Source organism: Cheilinus undulatus, linkage group 1 (assembly GCF_018320785.1).
Source record: "Cheilinus undulatus linkage group 1, ASM1832078v1, whole genome shotgun sequence".
Classification (NCBI taxonomy): domain Eukaryota; kingdom Metazoa; phylum Chordata; class Actinopteri; order Labriformes; family Labridae; genus Cheilinus; species Cheilinus undulatus.
This window is the reverse complement of record NC_054865.1, coordinates 9,435,214-9,449,223: the sequence shown is the minus strand read 5'-3', so window position 1 is coordinate 9,449,223 and position 14,010 is coordinate 9,435,214. Positions and strand designations below refer to the sequence as shown.

At 38.6% G+C, this 14,010-nt stretch overlaps 1 protein-coding gene across 1 annotated transcript in view; it reads right to left on the bottom strand.

Moving 5' to 3' along the window:
- Positions 1–14,010, bottom strand: part of si:ch211-186j3.6 (neural-cadherin) — a 617,862-nt gene that overhangs the window by 376,946 nt on the left and 226,906 nt on the right. The window contains exon 6 of the mRNA XM_041792306.1: positions 12,198–12,447. Within this exon, the coding sequence (XP_041648240.1) occupies positions 12,198–12,447 (250 nt within the window). The remainder of the gene's footprint in view (positions 1–12,197; positions 12,448–14,010) is intronic.

Below are 14,010 nucleotides of genomic sequence, written 5' to 3'. Positions count from 1 at the left end.
TGTGTGTTTTGGGGCTGTCTGAGTTAATATATTAAAGGTCCATATTCAGAGCATTAAATTTTGCACAATCATGACTAATTGCATTCTTTATTGTCCCTTTAAGCTCACTTTGGTTAAACTTTGATATGAACTGGTGAAAATCAAACTTTTACTGTCTCTTAAAAAAGTATGACAAGACAAGTAGAAGCCCAAGTCATCCAATGTTTGGTAATTTCTTGTTTACAGCTACCAAAATTGTGAGACACCCCCTGAACACTGTCGTTAAGAGGCATTAATGTTTCCTTTACATCTTTATGAGGTGCTAAGACAACTTGAGAAACGTCAGTATTTGCCAACTTGTGAATCTGGAGTCCCGCTGCTGTATCCTGTCTTCTTGAAGCAGCTTGAGGCTAAAAAGATGAATGATGATCTGTAGGCTCTTAAAGCTTTGATACTCTTCACCACGATTAATATTTTAAATGATGGAGATTGTATAATTTAAAGCAGACGGCATCAGAACTTATCAAAGAGTTTCTTTACAGCTTTTACACAGTTGCTATACCTGAAATCTGTCCCTTTCTCTGAGTACACAGAGAGAGAGTTGGCAGAAGCGGTCTTTATTCAGGGCCAGGTGCCATGTTCAGGTGGTGTGGGGCCTAAGGTGAGCACCAGTAATAACGGTAGCAGATGTGAATGTAATATGAGCAGTGAAGCAGCATTGTTTGCTTTAGCCCTGGCAGCTTTAATATGCCATCCTGATTTAGAAAACAAAATATCTGAGAACAGCTTCCATCAATATTCCTAAAACAAGCCTTGTGGATAGTTTGAAAGCGTAATCTGTTGATTTTCTTTATGTTTTTCAATGACACAGTAACAACACATCAGAATGATGATGACAGAACCCTGCAGTCTAGGGAGGAAGCCTGATCTCTCTCTGTACAATGCTGCTTTTGTCTTTACCATGGCACCTGCCAGTTTGAGCATATGTCAGGCAGCAAAAGGACACGTTGTCCTTGAAAGGTAGGAAGTGGTAAAAAAGGGAAGGATGAGGATGTAAGCAGCTTCAACATGAGCCAAATTGTAATGACAACGTCTGCATGAAGCTCATCTCTAGCTCTGAAGCTCATGTGAGCTGTTCCCAGTCTGCAACTGGTGCACAACACCAGGGTCAAAAGCAATCAAGGATCACAAAGGTGTCCAGGAGGGACAGCCGATCTGTGTGGTCAGATCATGAAGAAAAACAGCTGAAAAAGTTCACAGAGTGCAGTTGGCTGTGTACATGTAGGACAGTAAAGGAGCCCATACTGAATCCTTTTCACCTCCTGAAGTGCTGACAATGGTTATGTATGCAGCAGAACTGGGCCATGGAGCAAAAGATGAAGACAGCTTGAAGGAACAAGTCAGAGAGTTCAAGGTTTTGATGTTTCCTCCAAATTGAAGTAGCTGTAGGATGTGCTTGTTCTGATTTATGAAGCCTGGTTGGAGTTAGCAAAGAACTGTAGAGGAGAGAGAGGCTTCCACCACCCTGCCATGAAGCCCAGATCAGTGGAGGGCTGCAGTGAAGGCTGTCCTTCTGGAAGTTTGTCCAATCCTCACACAGGATCTCTGGAGCTCAGTCAGACTGACTGCTTGGTTCTTGGTCACCTCTCTTTCTCAGGCCCTTCTCCAATAGTTGCTCAGTTTGGCCTGGTTGTGCCAAAACTGTCTGTCAACAATCCTGTCTCTGAACTCTGCAGGCAGTTCAATTATTTATCAAAAAAAATGTTTCTTTTAAGCACGTTTGACCTAAAAATCATATCAAAGTAGACAAAAAGAACATTAAAAAAAGCAATCAAAACAAAGGATGGACTTCAGTAACTGTCTGCATGATCTCCTCCCTCTCACCTGTCACTAAAGACAGAACAAAGGTCTACTTGAACATTTCTAAGACAAAGAATTGATCTGCATGTCATCATTGGTACCACAGCATCTGTGTGCATGGACAAAAGTCTAAAAGTGAGTTTTCTACTGACTTTAACTTCATGAGTTGTCTATCTTTACCCTGCAGAGCCTGCGTCGCTGCCCTTATCAACTTAATACAGGGAATCAAAATACAGGGGATGAAAAATAAAGGTTGGTATGAGAGGAATCTGATTTGGAGGAAAGTGTCTCCCAGAACAATAACAAGTGATGCCTGAGCAGGGATTATAAAGAGATGATGGCAGACAGAGACGTCAATATATCAGGATATCAGGAGGCATACATAAAACAAAGAGAAAGTATGGGGGTCTCTGATCAGCTGAGTGGCTTCATTTTTGGCAAAAAAACGTGCATATAATAAAACTCTATTCACTGGCCTGACCAGCTCCCTGGACCCTTCGTTTATTTATCTACCAAAAACTGGTGACTAGAACCCATACTTTAATACTAGTAAAAGAAATATAATCGTTTTGTTCAGTCAGAAATTTGAAATGAGGTTTAATGTACAAAGAGGTTTTGTTTCCTTCTCTATTTATTAAAGCAAAGGATTGAACAGCATTTGTCTGTGGCTGTATAAAAGCAGTGGATTTGACCACGGTGGCATTACCAGCCAATTTGTGGACCTCCCTTTTATAACAAGAGGTGTAATATTTCATCATCCATCATCATTTTCAGAGGTTAGTTATACTCCATGTAGCCTCTGTCCTGATGAACAGGTGAATACAGCAATGCCTTGCCAGTCAAAGGCAGCCACATCCTGATTATGAGCTTCTTTATGGTTTGTCACTCTACTGAAACACATCTTATAATAAGATGCACTGGAAATATATATAAAACCGTAAAAACTGCCCAAAAAAAAAAAAAAAAAATGTTTCTATGGGTTTTGAGGCAGACAAAATCTTTGACATTTCATCAGACTTTTCTTTTCAGATTTAAAATACAAATGTTTAAACATGAAAAACTGTTAATTATCCTCATTAGAACAGAAGATTCTGGCTTTCCTACATGGTGATAATTGAGATATTTCTCCATCAAGGTTTTGCCTTGAATTTTTCTTTTGGCATTTTCATAGGAATATAGGGAAACATTTTTGGATGTTGGGGGAAATTAGTTTTGAACTTTTCAGTCCTTTGAAATAGACATTGGTGAAATGTATTAGGATTTTTTTAATGATATTTTGAAGAATGTTTTTGTACATTTTCAGGAATTTGCTTTGATATTTTAAGGCTGAATTTGATTTGAAATTTTTTGTGTGAATTTGCAGGAATGTTGATGGCTTTTTGGGGGAACATTTTTACTGGGATTTTAAGGCTTTATGATAAAGTTTTGCTGAAACATTTGGGGCCTTGTCAAAGAGTATTTGGGGTACCATTTTATCGGATACTCTGGAAATATGTGTAATAATTAATTGTCACAGAAATTGTATGCAATTCCCTTGAAAATTAAGGGAATTTGTGTGGATTTTGGAAAAGGAAATTTCCAAGAAATTGATGTTCAAATACCAGGCTGATGTTTCAATTTATCAGGCCCTACTTATCCTGAATAAGTGGGAAAAACTAAAAATACATTCAAAACCAAAGCTCAGGCCTCAGGAAGTTAAGTAGTCATTCACATGTTAAAAATAAAGATATCATCAGTCATCAATTAAATGATACAGAATTTAAAAATCAGGAATTTTCAAAGTATAAACAATAAACAATAAATGTACTACAACTCTATTTTCAAACATATATGTTATATCTTAAAATATTTTTACAAGAATTTCAGACATTTTTTGTCTGCGTCTTTCTTAAAACATTGTCACAAAATGTCTTTTCTTTTCAAAATTTCATTAAGATCAAAACAAAAACAGACTGATGTCTCAGGGCTGGTGATAGACTAATGTCCAATTCTACCTTGGCACAAAAATTCAGTGAGAACCATGAGTCTGGATTCTTAAAGCTGATATGTGACTGATGCTGGTTGAACTGGGGAAAGGAATAACTGTAGATAATCCTACCAAATGGTGCTTTCACCATTGGCCCCAAGTGGTCCATGCTGCTCTGCACGACATGGTTCTGTGTTGAATGCAGTTCCATTTATCTGAGAATTTGTCATCGGTAGATTTACACACTCGGTGAAGTCCACCACAACTCTACTCTCCCTGGCCTGTCCTTGTCTCGGCCACTGCGTTGGTGTTGATACGGCTCAGCTGTCTCTAGTTCCCTTTCTTTCAGCTTCTTTAGTACCTGCAGCAATGACTACCTCACATTCCTTCCATACCAATGATTTTATTTCACCTTTATTTAACCAGGAAAACCTCATTAAAGTTGCAAATCTCTTTTTCAAGAGTGTCCTGGCCAAAATGCCCCTGCATAGTTTTCAGTAGCTCTAAACTCTCCCAGACAAAAGCTTTGTTAAATTCATCCACACGGATCTCATGAACATTTACGTGCATAAATTTGCCATGTGTTTACTGCCAGAGTGGATAAACAACCCCAGCACAATATATGATATGTACATATTTAGCGTAATTTAGCGTAATTTTTAGCTGGACATTTTCACCATTGGAACTGTTAAACTGGCCACAGACCGGTGAATGTGGGCTGATGGAAACTCAGGTGCAGATGCCCTAGATGGGACATTAGCCCTTTTCTTTCACTGAAGCACTAAACTGAGCTCCCTCTGCCATTATGCATTTATACATTCATTGTGATAGTGGACATAGAGTGTAATTACACAGTGGGGGCTCCACATACCCACACAACTAAAAATACACACACAATGCTTTATGGCTAGCTCCACTAATCCCTTCTCTCCCCTTTGACATCTTTATTGCTACCTTCTATCTTTGACATTCACACTGTGGGCTAAATGTCACAGGGGCATAAGTATCACAATCTGAACTGGCAGTTTGAATGGACCAGTAGACACCCATTCAAAAATGTCAGTAAAGTTAACTGTTTACTGCCTATGTCTGTGGTTCTTTTTAAATGGGCAAAAACAGCAAAAGTAGGATTTTTGTAACTCCTCTGTTTAGATGATATGAACACTAAAGGATATTCACTATTAGAAGCAAGGGTAGGCAAGCTGTTCAGCTCCAGCTATCTGCCTGTTATCAGTCCGACATTAAGTTGGTGTGATACTTTATTTCAAATGGTGAGTGCCATCAATTGACTTCAAAACTATACCTCATAAACCAATGAGTGATGACACTGAGACTACAGTCTTGCCTTCTAGAGTCTATGATTTTTCATATAATAACTATTAGTAACCATTGAGTGATTAGAAAATTTACAAATGAGATTACAGTCTTACAGTAGGAAATAAAACCACCAAAAAGAGGGACAGCAGGAGTGCTTTTGGTATCCTTCACACTCCCGAGGTTCACAGAAGGGAAAACTTCAAAAAAACGGGGGGTGGGACTGACCAAAAATTATTGGCTGATTATCCAAGTCCAGGCAAACAGGATGGATGGAGGAGAACCAAACCAACCGGAGTGCCAGGATGTTGATTATATAAACTGTTTCTTTATTGTTTTTGTCTTAAGTTCCTTCCTGTTTTTAAATTAGGACTAAAAAATTAAAATTAAATGCATAGGGTCTAGTGTTGGCTCTACTGAGTAATATTACATTTTAAATATAGGGTAACTTTATTGACCTTAGTGTTCTTTAAAAAATAAAAAAAAGCTACAAAAACCTTTTACAGACATGTGACCAGTGGCAGCTGGGGCATTTTTCTTCAGAGGGCGCTACAACAAAATCCCAACATCAAAAGATGTTACTACACCATGAGCTAAGTCATATTAATATGCCTTTTTTTACATCTGCATTTGTTTGGTTGGTGAACTAATAGTATATATAATAATATAATGTTACAATATATAATCTAATATACTGTATAAGATGGCTATAATAAGGGTCACCAGCAGCCACAAGTAACTAACTCTTATCACAGTCAAGTTACATTTTTTACTCATCACACATGATCACAAATCAACTCAATACATGACAATATTATGTCAAAGTGCTAATTGAATATTTATTCCAAATATGGACATTTACAAAAGACATAAGATGCAAGTAGTCACTGCTTCAATAGTGACTGGTTAAGTAAAAAATATAAATGCCAGACCTGAATGTGACAAGAGTGTTTAAACACACAAACTATTACTTATTGATTTACTACTTATAATAATTAATCTAATATGCCATCAGTGGACTTTCTCCCCCCTGTAACAGCTTTGTTGCTTCATCCTGGTACCTGGCCAGTCAGGTCCAAGCTCTTTAATTCAAAGTTTCTCCTACAATGTCCTCCTCCTATTAAAAGACCTTATTCTTAAACACTTAACTGAGTTTTCTTATTGCATTTTACTAACTGTCTTCCTAGCATCTCTCCATGAGATAGACAACAAACGTAGGTGCAGTTTCTGGAGGAAAGCCAGAGATGTTCCACCACGGGGCATGACTTCCTCTGTGTGTCTCAAATAACGGAGGGTATCTCTCTGCTGCCACCTGCTGGCGTCTGGTGAATGGTTAGTGGTAATCCCTTTGGGGGCGCCGGCGTGTAGCGCCCACAGAGCTCTTATCTCTTGTACTGAAGAGGAGTGAATGTACACGCGCAGCTTTTAAGTGCAGTCAATGGAAGGCTATGGGCGCAGGAGCTCAGCGCCCTAGGAAGGAAATGAGTGAACAGGAAGTAAAGCAAATGCATAGAATGTTAGTGATCTACTGATTTATTGCACACAACACATTTTAATCTTTTAATAAATCATCTTTATACAGCGCATGATAGAATTTTTCTATATTCATATAAATGTATTGATATTGAAAGCAAATGTTTAAAAACATCTATTCAGTGATCTTAAGATCTGTCCACTCTTTGTGGAGAGCGTGATGGAGAGTGGCCCCCCTAGCGCCCCCTATTGACCAGCCGCCACTGCATGTGACTACCATGAAGTCCCCCTCTGTGTAAGGAGAAAGCGCCTCTGCTGACATTAGGCTACTATGCAGTTACTATGCAGAGCAATTAAAGTAAGAGAAATAAAATAGAATTAGCCTATTTAGAAATATAAGTTACTCTGTCAACTGAAGTGAGTCACCTCAAGGGCAATCACGCATAGAAAAACCTGCAAAGACTGCACTGAAAATATTCCTTTTTGGGGAATTTGATAGGAAAGTTTGGTAGCATTTGCTTTAATTTGTGATAATTTACTTAATTATTTTTCTGTCATTTATATGAAAATTTTTCAGGATTTTTTGGTCAGAATGTTAAGGCTTTCTGACAAAGTTTCACTAGATTTCTTTTCTTTTTCTTTGAAGAAATTTGAGGATACTTTTTGTGGGAAACTTTAAGAATGCTTAAGATTTTTTTAATAGAAAATTTTGGTTATTTCTTTGACATTTTTAAGGAGTTTGTATGGATTCTGGAAAGCAGATTTTCCAAGAAATTCAGAACTTTAAGTGGCAATTTTCCTTTTTTAATCTCCTCTTAATCCATCATCAAAATAACAGAAACAAAAGGAAAAATGGCAGTACCTCTCTCAGTGATTTACACCATTTCCTACTTTCTAACAACTCCCAATAACTGATCTGGCTGACTCACAGCTGAGATTTTATCCTTATCAGCTCCTATGACCCCAAATAAGAGGGAGGAAAAAAAATTCCAAGCAAAATTTCAGGTCTCAGGAAGTAAGTACAAATCCTATAGAAGCTACTGTTTGAATGACGCCTACAGATTGTAATAGGAAATGACAAATAAGATAAAATACTCAGGATATCAAAGTTAATTATAGCAAATAATGTCATCAGTTAATTTTTATTTTTGCTCTGCATTCCCTTTCTTTCCCTACAGGTTTCCACAAACCCCCTAGCATCCTCACGGCGACTCTCCTGGAGGTCAGGACTCCACTTAGAAAAATACAGCTGAAAATTATAGAAATATTTTGTTGCTTCCAAAAAAGGGAGGCACTTTAAAAAAGCTTTTCTATTCTGAAAAAGAAAGATATAAAAGAGATGTTTCTGTTTGTTGGTATCAATGCTAAACCCTCAAATGGTAAAAAAGCTGACGCTTCATCCATGATAAATCATCACACCCCACTGAAATGTCTCATTTCTTCTCAAAAATGTTCAGGTGCAAACCCAAGACCATCTCTGTTGGCTTCATGTGCTCTTAGAAAACAGGTGAAGACTTTGCTCTCAAGGTGTAAGGTGAATAGAAGCACAGCAAGAACATTGCAGGAAGCCTCCCTGGGCGGTTTCCCTGGCAACAGGCAGGTGAAGGTAGGTACAGTAATAGGTTCCTGATGGCAAAGTGACAGCCCCTAGATGAAAGGCAACTATTCTGTCACTCGGGGAGCGAGAGCTGTGCAGTGAAGAAGGAGATCTGAAAGCCAGAGTGTAGAACTCATGAAAGTTGAAAAATACATCTTGTTGTTTATTAACTCTCCTCTTTCTCCTTACTTCATCCTTTATTCCTTCAATTCTCACACTTATAAATCAATCATATCAAATCACACCAGTCTGACATCAAAATGAGTATGTTCTGTATTATTTCTGGACTGGTAGCCTTCATTCATACAGAAGTGAAAACGGGCAGACATGCACACACAAACATGGTCATTACTGCTGCTTCCAAGTCCAGGAATCGATACAAATAGGGCAGAATTTCTGCCTGGATAATGATATCTTTAATGACCTCTCCCCCCCTTTCTCCCTTTCTGTTCATCATGTGCATCACATTACTCTACACACATGCTCATCTCACCATGCACACACCAGAGCACAGACTAACAGCATGTCTGCAGGGAAAGTAATGAATTTCATGTTTATCAAATTCATCTTGCAGGATTGTTCCTGTTGTATTTGTTTCTTCACAGTAAAACGGATGTGTTTGTTCATTTCTGACATTGTGTGAATGTGCATATAAATGTATTTATGCAAGCATGAAGGTGTGAGCGCCTACGGGAAGATGTTGAGCATTTATTTGATATCAGTGATATCGTGTAGCTTTACTCACACTCAAATTTTCAGTTCTAGAACTATAATATAATAATAATGTTTTCTTAGCCATTTTGAGAGGGAAAATCAAGATTACATCAAAATAAAATAAGGTAACCTAACCTCATTTTGTCATTTTTATTAGTTGATAAAAGCTGTCTTATATTTGTGAACAGAGGGTCGCAAATCTTTTTCTAATTCTGGTTAAAGTCAACATGTTCTAAAATGTAGTGCTTGAAATATTTAGGAGATATTTGTCTCATAATAATCTCAAGCAAGACTTCTACATGATTACTGAAACTTTATTGTTCTTTCCAGTCAGACATAAGAGTTGCACTGAACTGAATTGCATTAGCCCAGTAGTGACATTACCTTTGCTATCGCGCATTTGCCCCATCCCCTTTCAGAGAGTTGGAGCAAACCCATCTGATCACATAGAGTTTTCTCAGATTGCTTTGATAGAGTTTATGCAAAGTATATTTACGTTAGGTAAAGTTATTGTTATTGAATTACATTTAATTTGATGTAATTTAGTCACACTTTTCTCAAAAATCTGTGTTGAGTCTACCCAGTTTTTAATTTTAGTTTACATGAAGCATATTTACATGTTGTTTAGCTATGACGATGAAATAACATTAGATTTGATATAATTTACTTAAACTTTACCCAAAAATAAAGCTTGACATTTACTAAGGCCTACAATCATTTTCTGAGTGAACGTCAGTCTCAGAGGGTTAAATAGCAACAGTCTGTGCGACGACATTTATACAGACAAATGTAAGTCATGGTACATTGATTAGTGTTTACATGAGCTAAAATCAGGACAGGAGTTGTCTAAAAATGGGAAATATTGGTGTTTTATGTTTTTTGTTGGGACAGAGGTTGCAGGGTCTGACAAATAAAATTGGGACTTATGGTCACCATAACTTCTAGTAAACCTAAAAACCTTCTGCTACTAACATTGTGGAAATTTGTGCTCTGACTTATAGAACTTGAATGCATTTTAAGGCTTAACAGTAATACTAAAAATCATACTAGTATTACTAGTAGAGGTTTTTATATTTACTACACGCACTAATTGACATTTTTGTCCTTGCTAGTATTACTAGTAAGACTTTTAGCTTTCCTACTAAGGCCTGGTTTCATACTAGCACTATGAAATGGAGTATGAGTACTGAAAATCTGAGTACTAATAAAGCTACACAGTGGCTGATATTGCCAGTATGAAATAAATGGTCAAACGGCCTCCCTCAGCCAGCATGGATGATTTTGTACCATTGTGTGTCTTTGAGTAATACATCAAGGATTGCCCAGTTCTGTTCTGTAGCAGCGATAGTGGAAGGTTGAGGGTTGAGAAGAAAAACTAACCAACTGATTATTCTGCTGTCACTGACAGTAAATCAATACAAGCATTCAGACCCCCGTTCAGCACACTCGCACTCCTCTTCTGCTACAAACAACATAACCACATGCATATCAGATGCATGATGCATGAATGCACCCTATAACTACATCACTCTGTCCATACCAACGGCCCACTTTGCAGGGACGTACTCAATTACTGAATCCACGCACGCACACAAATACACAAGCACGAACACACACAGAGAGTGGGCTCGGGCCCTCCTGAGGGTGCTGGTGGGCACGGCTGATTGACCCTGCCTCACCAATCTGCCCAGCTCTCTGCCAGAAAATCAACCAATTAAAAGATGCAGGCAACCACAGCAGCACTGGCAGGGGGGAGAGGGGCAGTGGAATTGTGGGTAACAGCAGCTGCGACGTTGAATTGGGAAGCAGCTGTAAGGAGCTGACCTGACAAGGCTGGACACATACACGGTCTCTCTCTGCCCCTGGCTGGTAAATAGCTTTGGTGGTCTGACTGCTTTTCTAATAAGTCTGAATGCATCATGTGTCAGATCATCACAACAGTGTCGAAGCCCCCATCAAAATGAGGTCATTTAATCTTTTTTCTGTTTTCAGGATAATTGCAGTCTTCTGTTTAGTGTAGTATCAACTTTAACAGAGAATCAGTGAAGGAAAACATCAAATGACTCTTATCAAAGAGTGAAAGAACCAAAATTGCAACATTTTTCTAGACTCAAAAACAAAACTCTGTATTTTGTAAGCTGTATTTATTTGCAGAATGTTTTCAGTTAGAGCCTCTTTCCTTTGACTCCATCTGCAAATTTAAATTCGTGCAGAGGCTTAAAAGTGTGAACGCTATACATCAAAGATGTGCACGATTAGCTGACTTAACATTGCTTGCTAGTTTGCACCACAATAAGGCTAAAGATATACTTGCTTTTAACTACATGTACGTGAACACATTGCTGCCATGTGTCCCCTGTCACTGCACAGAGACGAACTTGGTTCTTCTAACCTAGGGGGTCCAGGGGCCAAATGTGGCCTGAGAACCAATTTTGATTGGCCTGCAGCTGCAGTTTCAGCACAAGCCAGGCTACCATGCTAATTCTGTAAACAAACATCTTTACAAGAATAATTTATCAGTGTGTTTTTTGTGTGGCCAAATTGAGACACTCTGCATGTCAACTAAAATAATAACGCTTTCTGATTTTCTAACCCTCTAAAGGGTTATGGCAGAAAATAGCAGTAGCAGTAATATTCCAGGGGTGGAGCCAGTGGTGGTTAAGGCCAAACAGGACCCCCTGAAATCTGATTGACCACCCCAAAAACCTGGAATGATTGTCTATTTGCCTTGTCAGCCATTAAATTGAGCATATAACTTTAGTCAGGCCACTGCCATAATTACGCAGACCAGCTGATTTTCTCTGAGCAAGCTATTGGCTACTCTTATGCTGTCTTATAAAAACTCCCCCTGCCTGGCCAAGCTCTGATCCTCTCTCTGAAAGCTGCTCTGAAACCCTCCTCCACCCCCGCTCCTCCTTTATTCTGCATTTGACTTAATCAGTCTTTATGTTGTCATTGATTCCTGCTCTGCTCTGGGATTTTGCTGCTTCCTGAATGAACTAGCCCTTTAGGCATACTCAGTCACTAAGCATATCTTAACCTAAATTATATTAGTTTTACAAACATTCATATACCTCACCTTGTTGATAAAGTGGCCCCAACATCCTTGTATATATATATATATGTATGTGGCCCTCAGTAGAAAAAGTTTGGCCACCCCTGTTCTAACCAGACTGACCATCCCTACTGAATCTTCAGTTTTACACAGTTCTACCAGAACAATTTACCATCTCATCATTATGAAACAGTTCTGTGAGTATCAGAAGTCAGTTTTAGGACTTTTTTTATACTTACATATGTTGGGAGAACTCAGGAGCCTCATCGTTGACGTTAGCCATTCGTATCCGTACTGTAGTCGTTCCAGTGCGAGGGACCTCCCCCTTATCAACTGCCATCACTACAAACTCGTACAGGTGGTTTGGCCTCTCAAAGTCCAGAGGTCCTGCAGGAAAAATGGTCCCATGTGGGGAAATGGTGAAGTCCTGGCTCAGGGTGTAGTAAGTCAACTCAGCGTTCTCCTCTGAGTCGCAGTCGTTGGCTGACACTGTGAATCAGAACAGAGAAATCAGAGAAAGTTCCTCAACAAATCCAGAAAAGGGTGTTTGGTTCCCAACAGTTCCTCTTAAAAGATGGTTTACCACTTTAAGCATAGATGAGTTATTTGATGTATTTATCAACAAAACCGCTTTTATCCGGTGCTGGGTTCACATTTACTCAGACTTTGCAAGTGATGAACTTGGAGTGTATTTTTCTTTGTGTTATTTAAAAGTTTTGATACTAGTAAAAAAAACATCTGAAAACATGTGGAATAGGCTTTGATGTTCAGATGTCTACAATTAGCCTCACAGTTACACAAAATTGCACAAATGTAACTCAACCAGATCTCCAAACATCATTCATTCAAATATTTAGAGAAAGAGTTAAAAGTCAAATTTAGAGTTATCGCACAGTTTTCAATCTGATGCCACTCTACTAACAATGCCAACATGAAGATGTTGCATTGCAATAATGGCCATATCAAGAGGTTAAATGCATTTGAATATACTCTGTCTTAGCTGACCTCTCCTTTAGTAAACACTCATACAAACACAATGCAAAGTCATGTTAGGCCTGTGTCCATTTAAAGCTGTTCTTTTTTCCACTAGCAGCATGACGTTGTAAAACCAAAAGATTGGTCAGATTCCATGTGTGTCATCAGATCGATCCATCTTGCAAAGCTTCAAGCTTATATGCTTGCAACTGGTCAGAGAATGACTAGACCAATCAGTGCCATTTGGTCAGAGATTAGCCCAGATGTAGCTAGCCTTTAATGAGAGAACCACTCTGAAAACCTGTGGTGGAAAAGATGGATTCAGCAAAAGTTTAATTTACCAACTGTCTCCACTGATAGTGAACACAATTAAAAGCAGCCCATCAGGCTTGAATTATGCTGTTTATTCCGTTTACTGGGTGGTGCATACTTCAACATCATGTGCTCTGATTGGAATATAATAAATTATGTTTGAAAGTTCATCAAATCACCATCCAAGATCTTTCTGGAAGGGTTCTGCCCTTCCCTAACAGAGTCAATGCAATCTTGACCTGATATGAAATACACTCATGATCAAAATTTTAAGACCAGTTGAAAATTTTCAAGAATTTGCATTTTGCACTGCTGGGTCTTAAGAAGGTTCTAAGTAGAGCTTCAAAATGCAAAAAGACGAAATGGGAGTGAGACAAAAAATCTGAGTATTGAAAACAACAATTAAACTGAAGTAGACTGTTCATCAGCTGAGCAAAAGTTTAAGACCATAGCTCTAAAAAACCCCGAATCCCACCTCAAAACAGAAATAAAAGTTAAAAAAGAGGACTCAGTGATGAGTAGCTGGACCATTCTTGAAACTTCTTTGGGTCTACCTCTTGACTTTTTTGTTCCATAACCCTCAGGACCTTCTAAGAAATTCAAAATGACTGTCTTACCGCGTCCAACCTCAGCAGCAATGGCATGTGGCCTTGCTTATGCAGCTCAACAATCCGACCACGTTCAAAGACGGAAAGCATTTTTGCATTTGCCATCAGGAGATCATGACAGTGTGAATACCTGCCAGAAAATGACATTGAATCCACA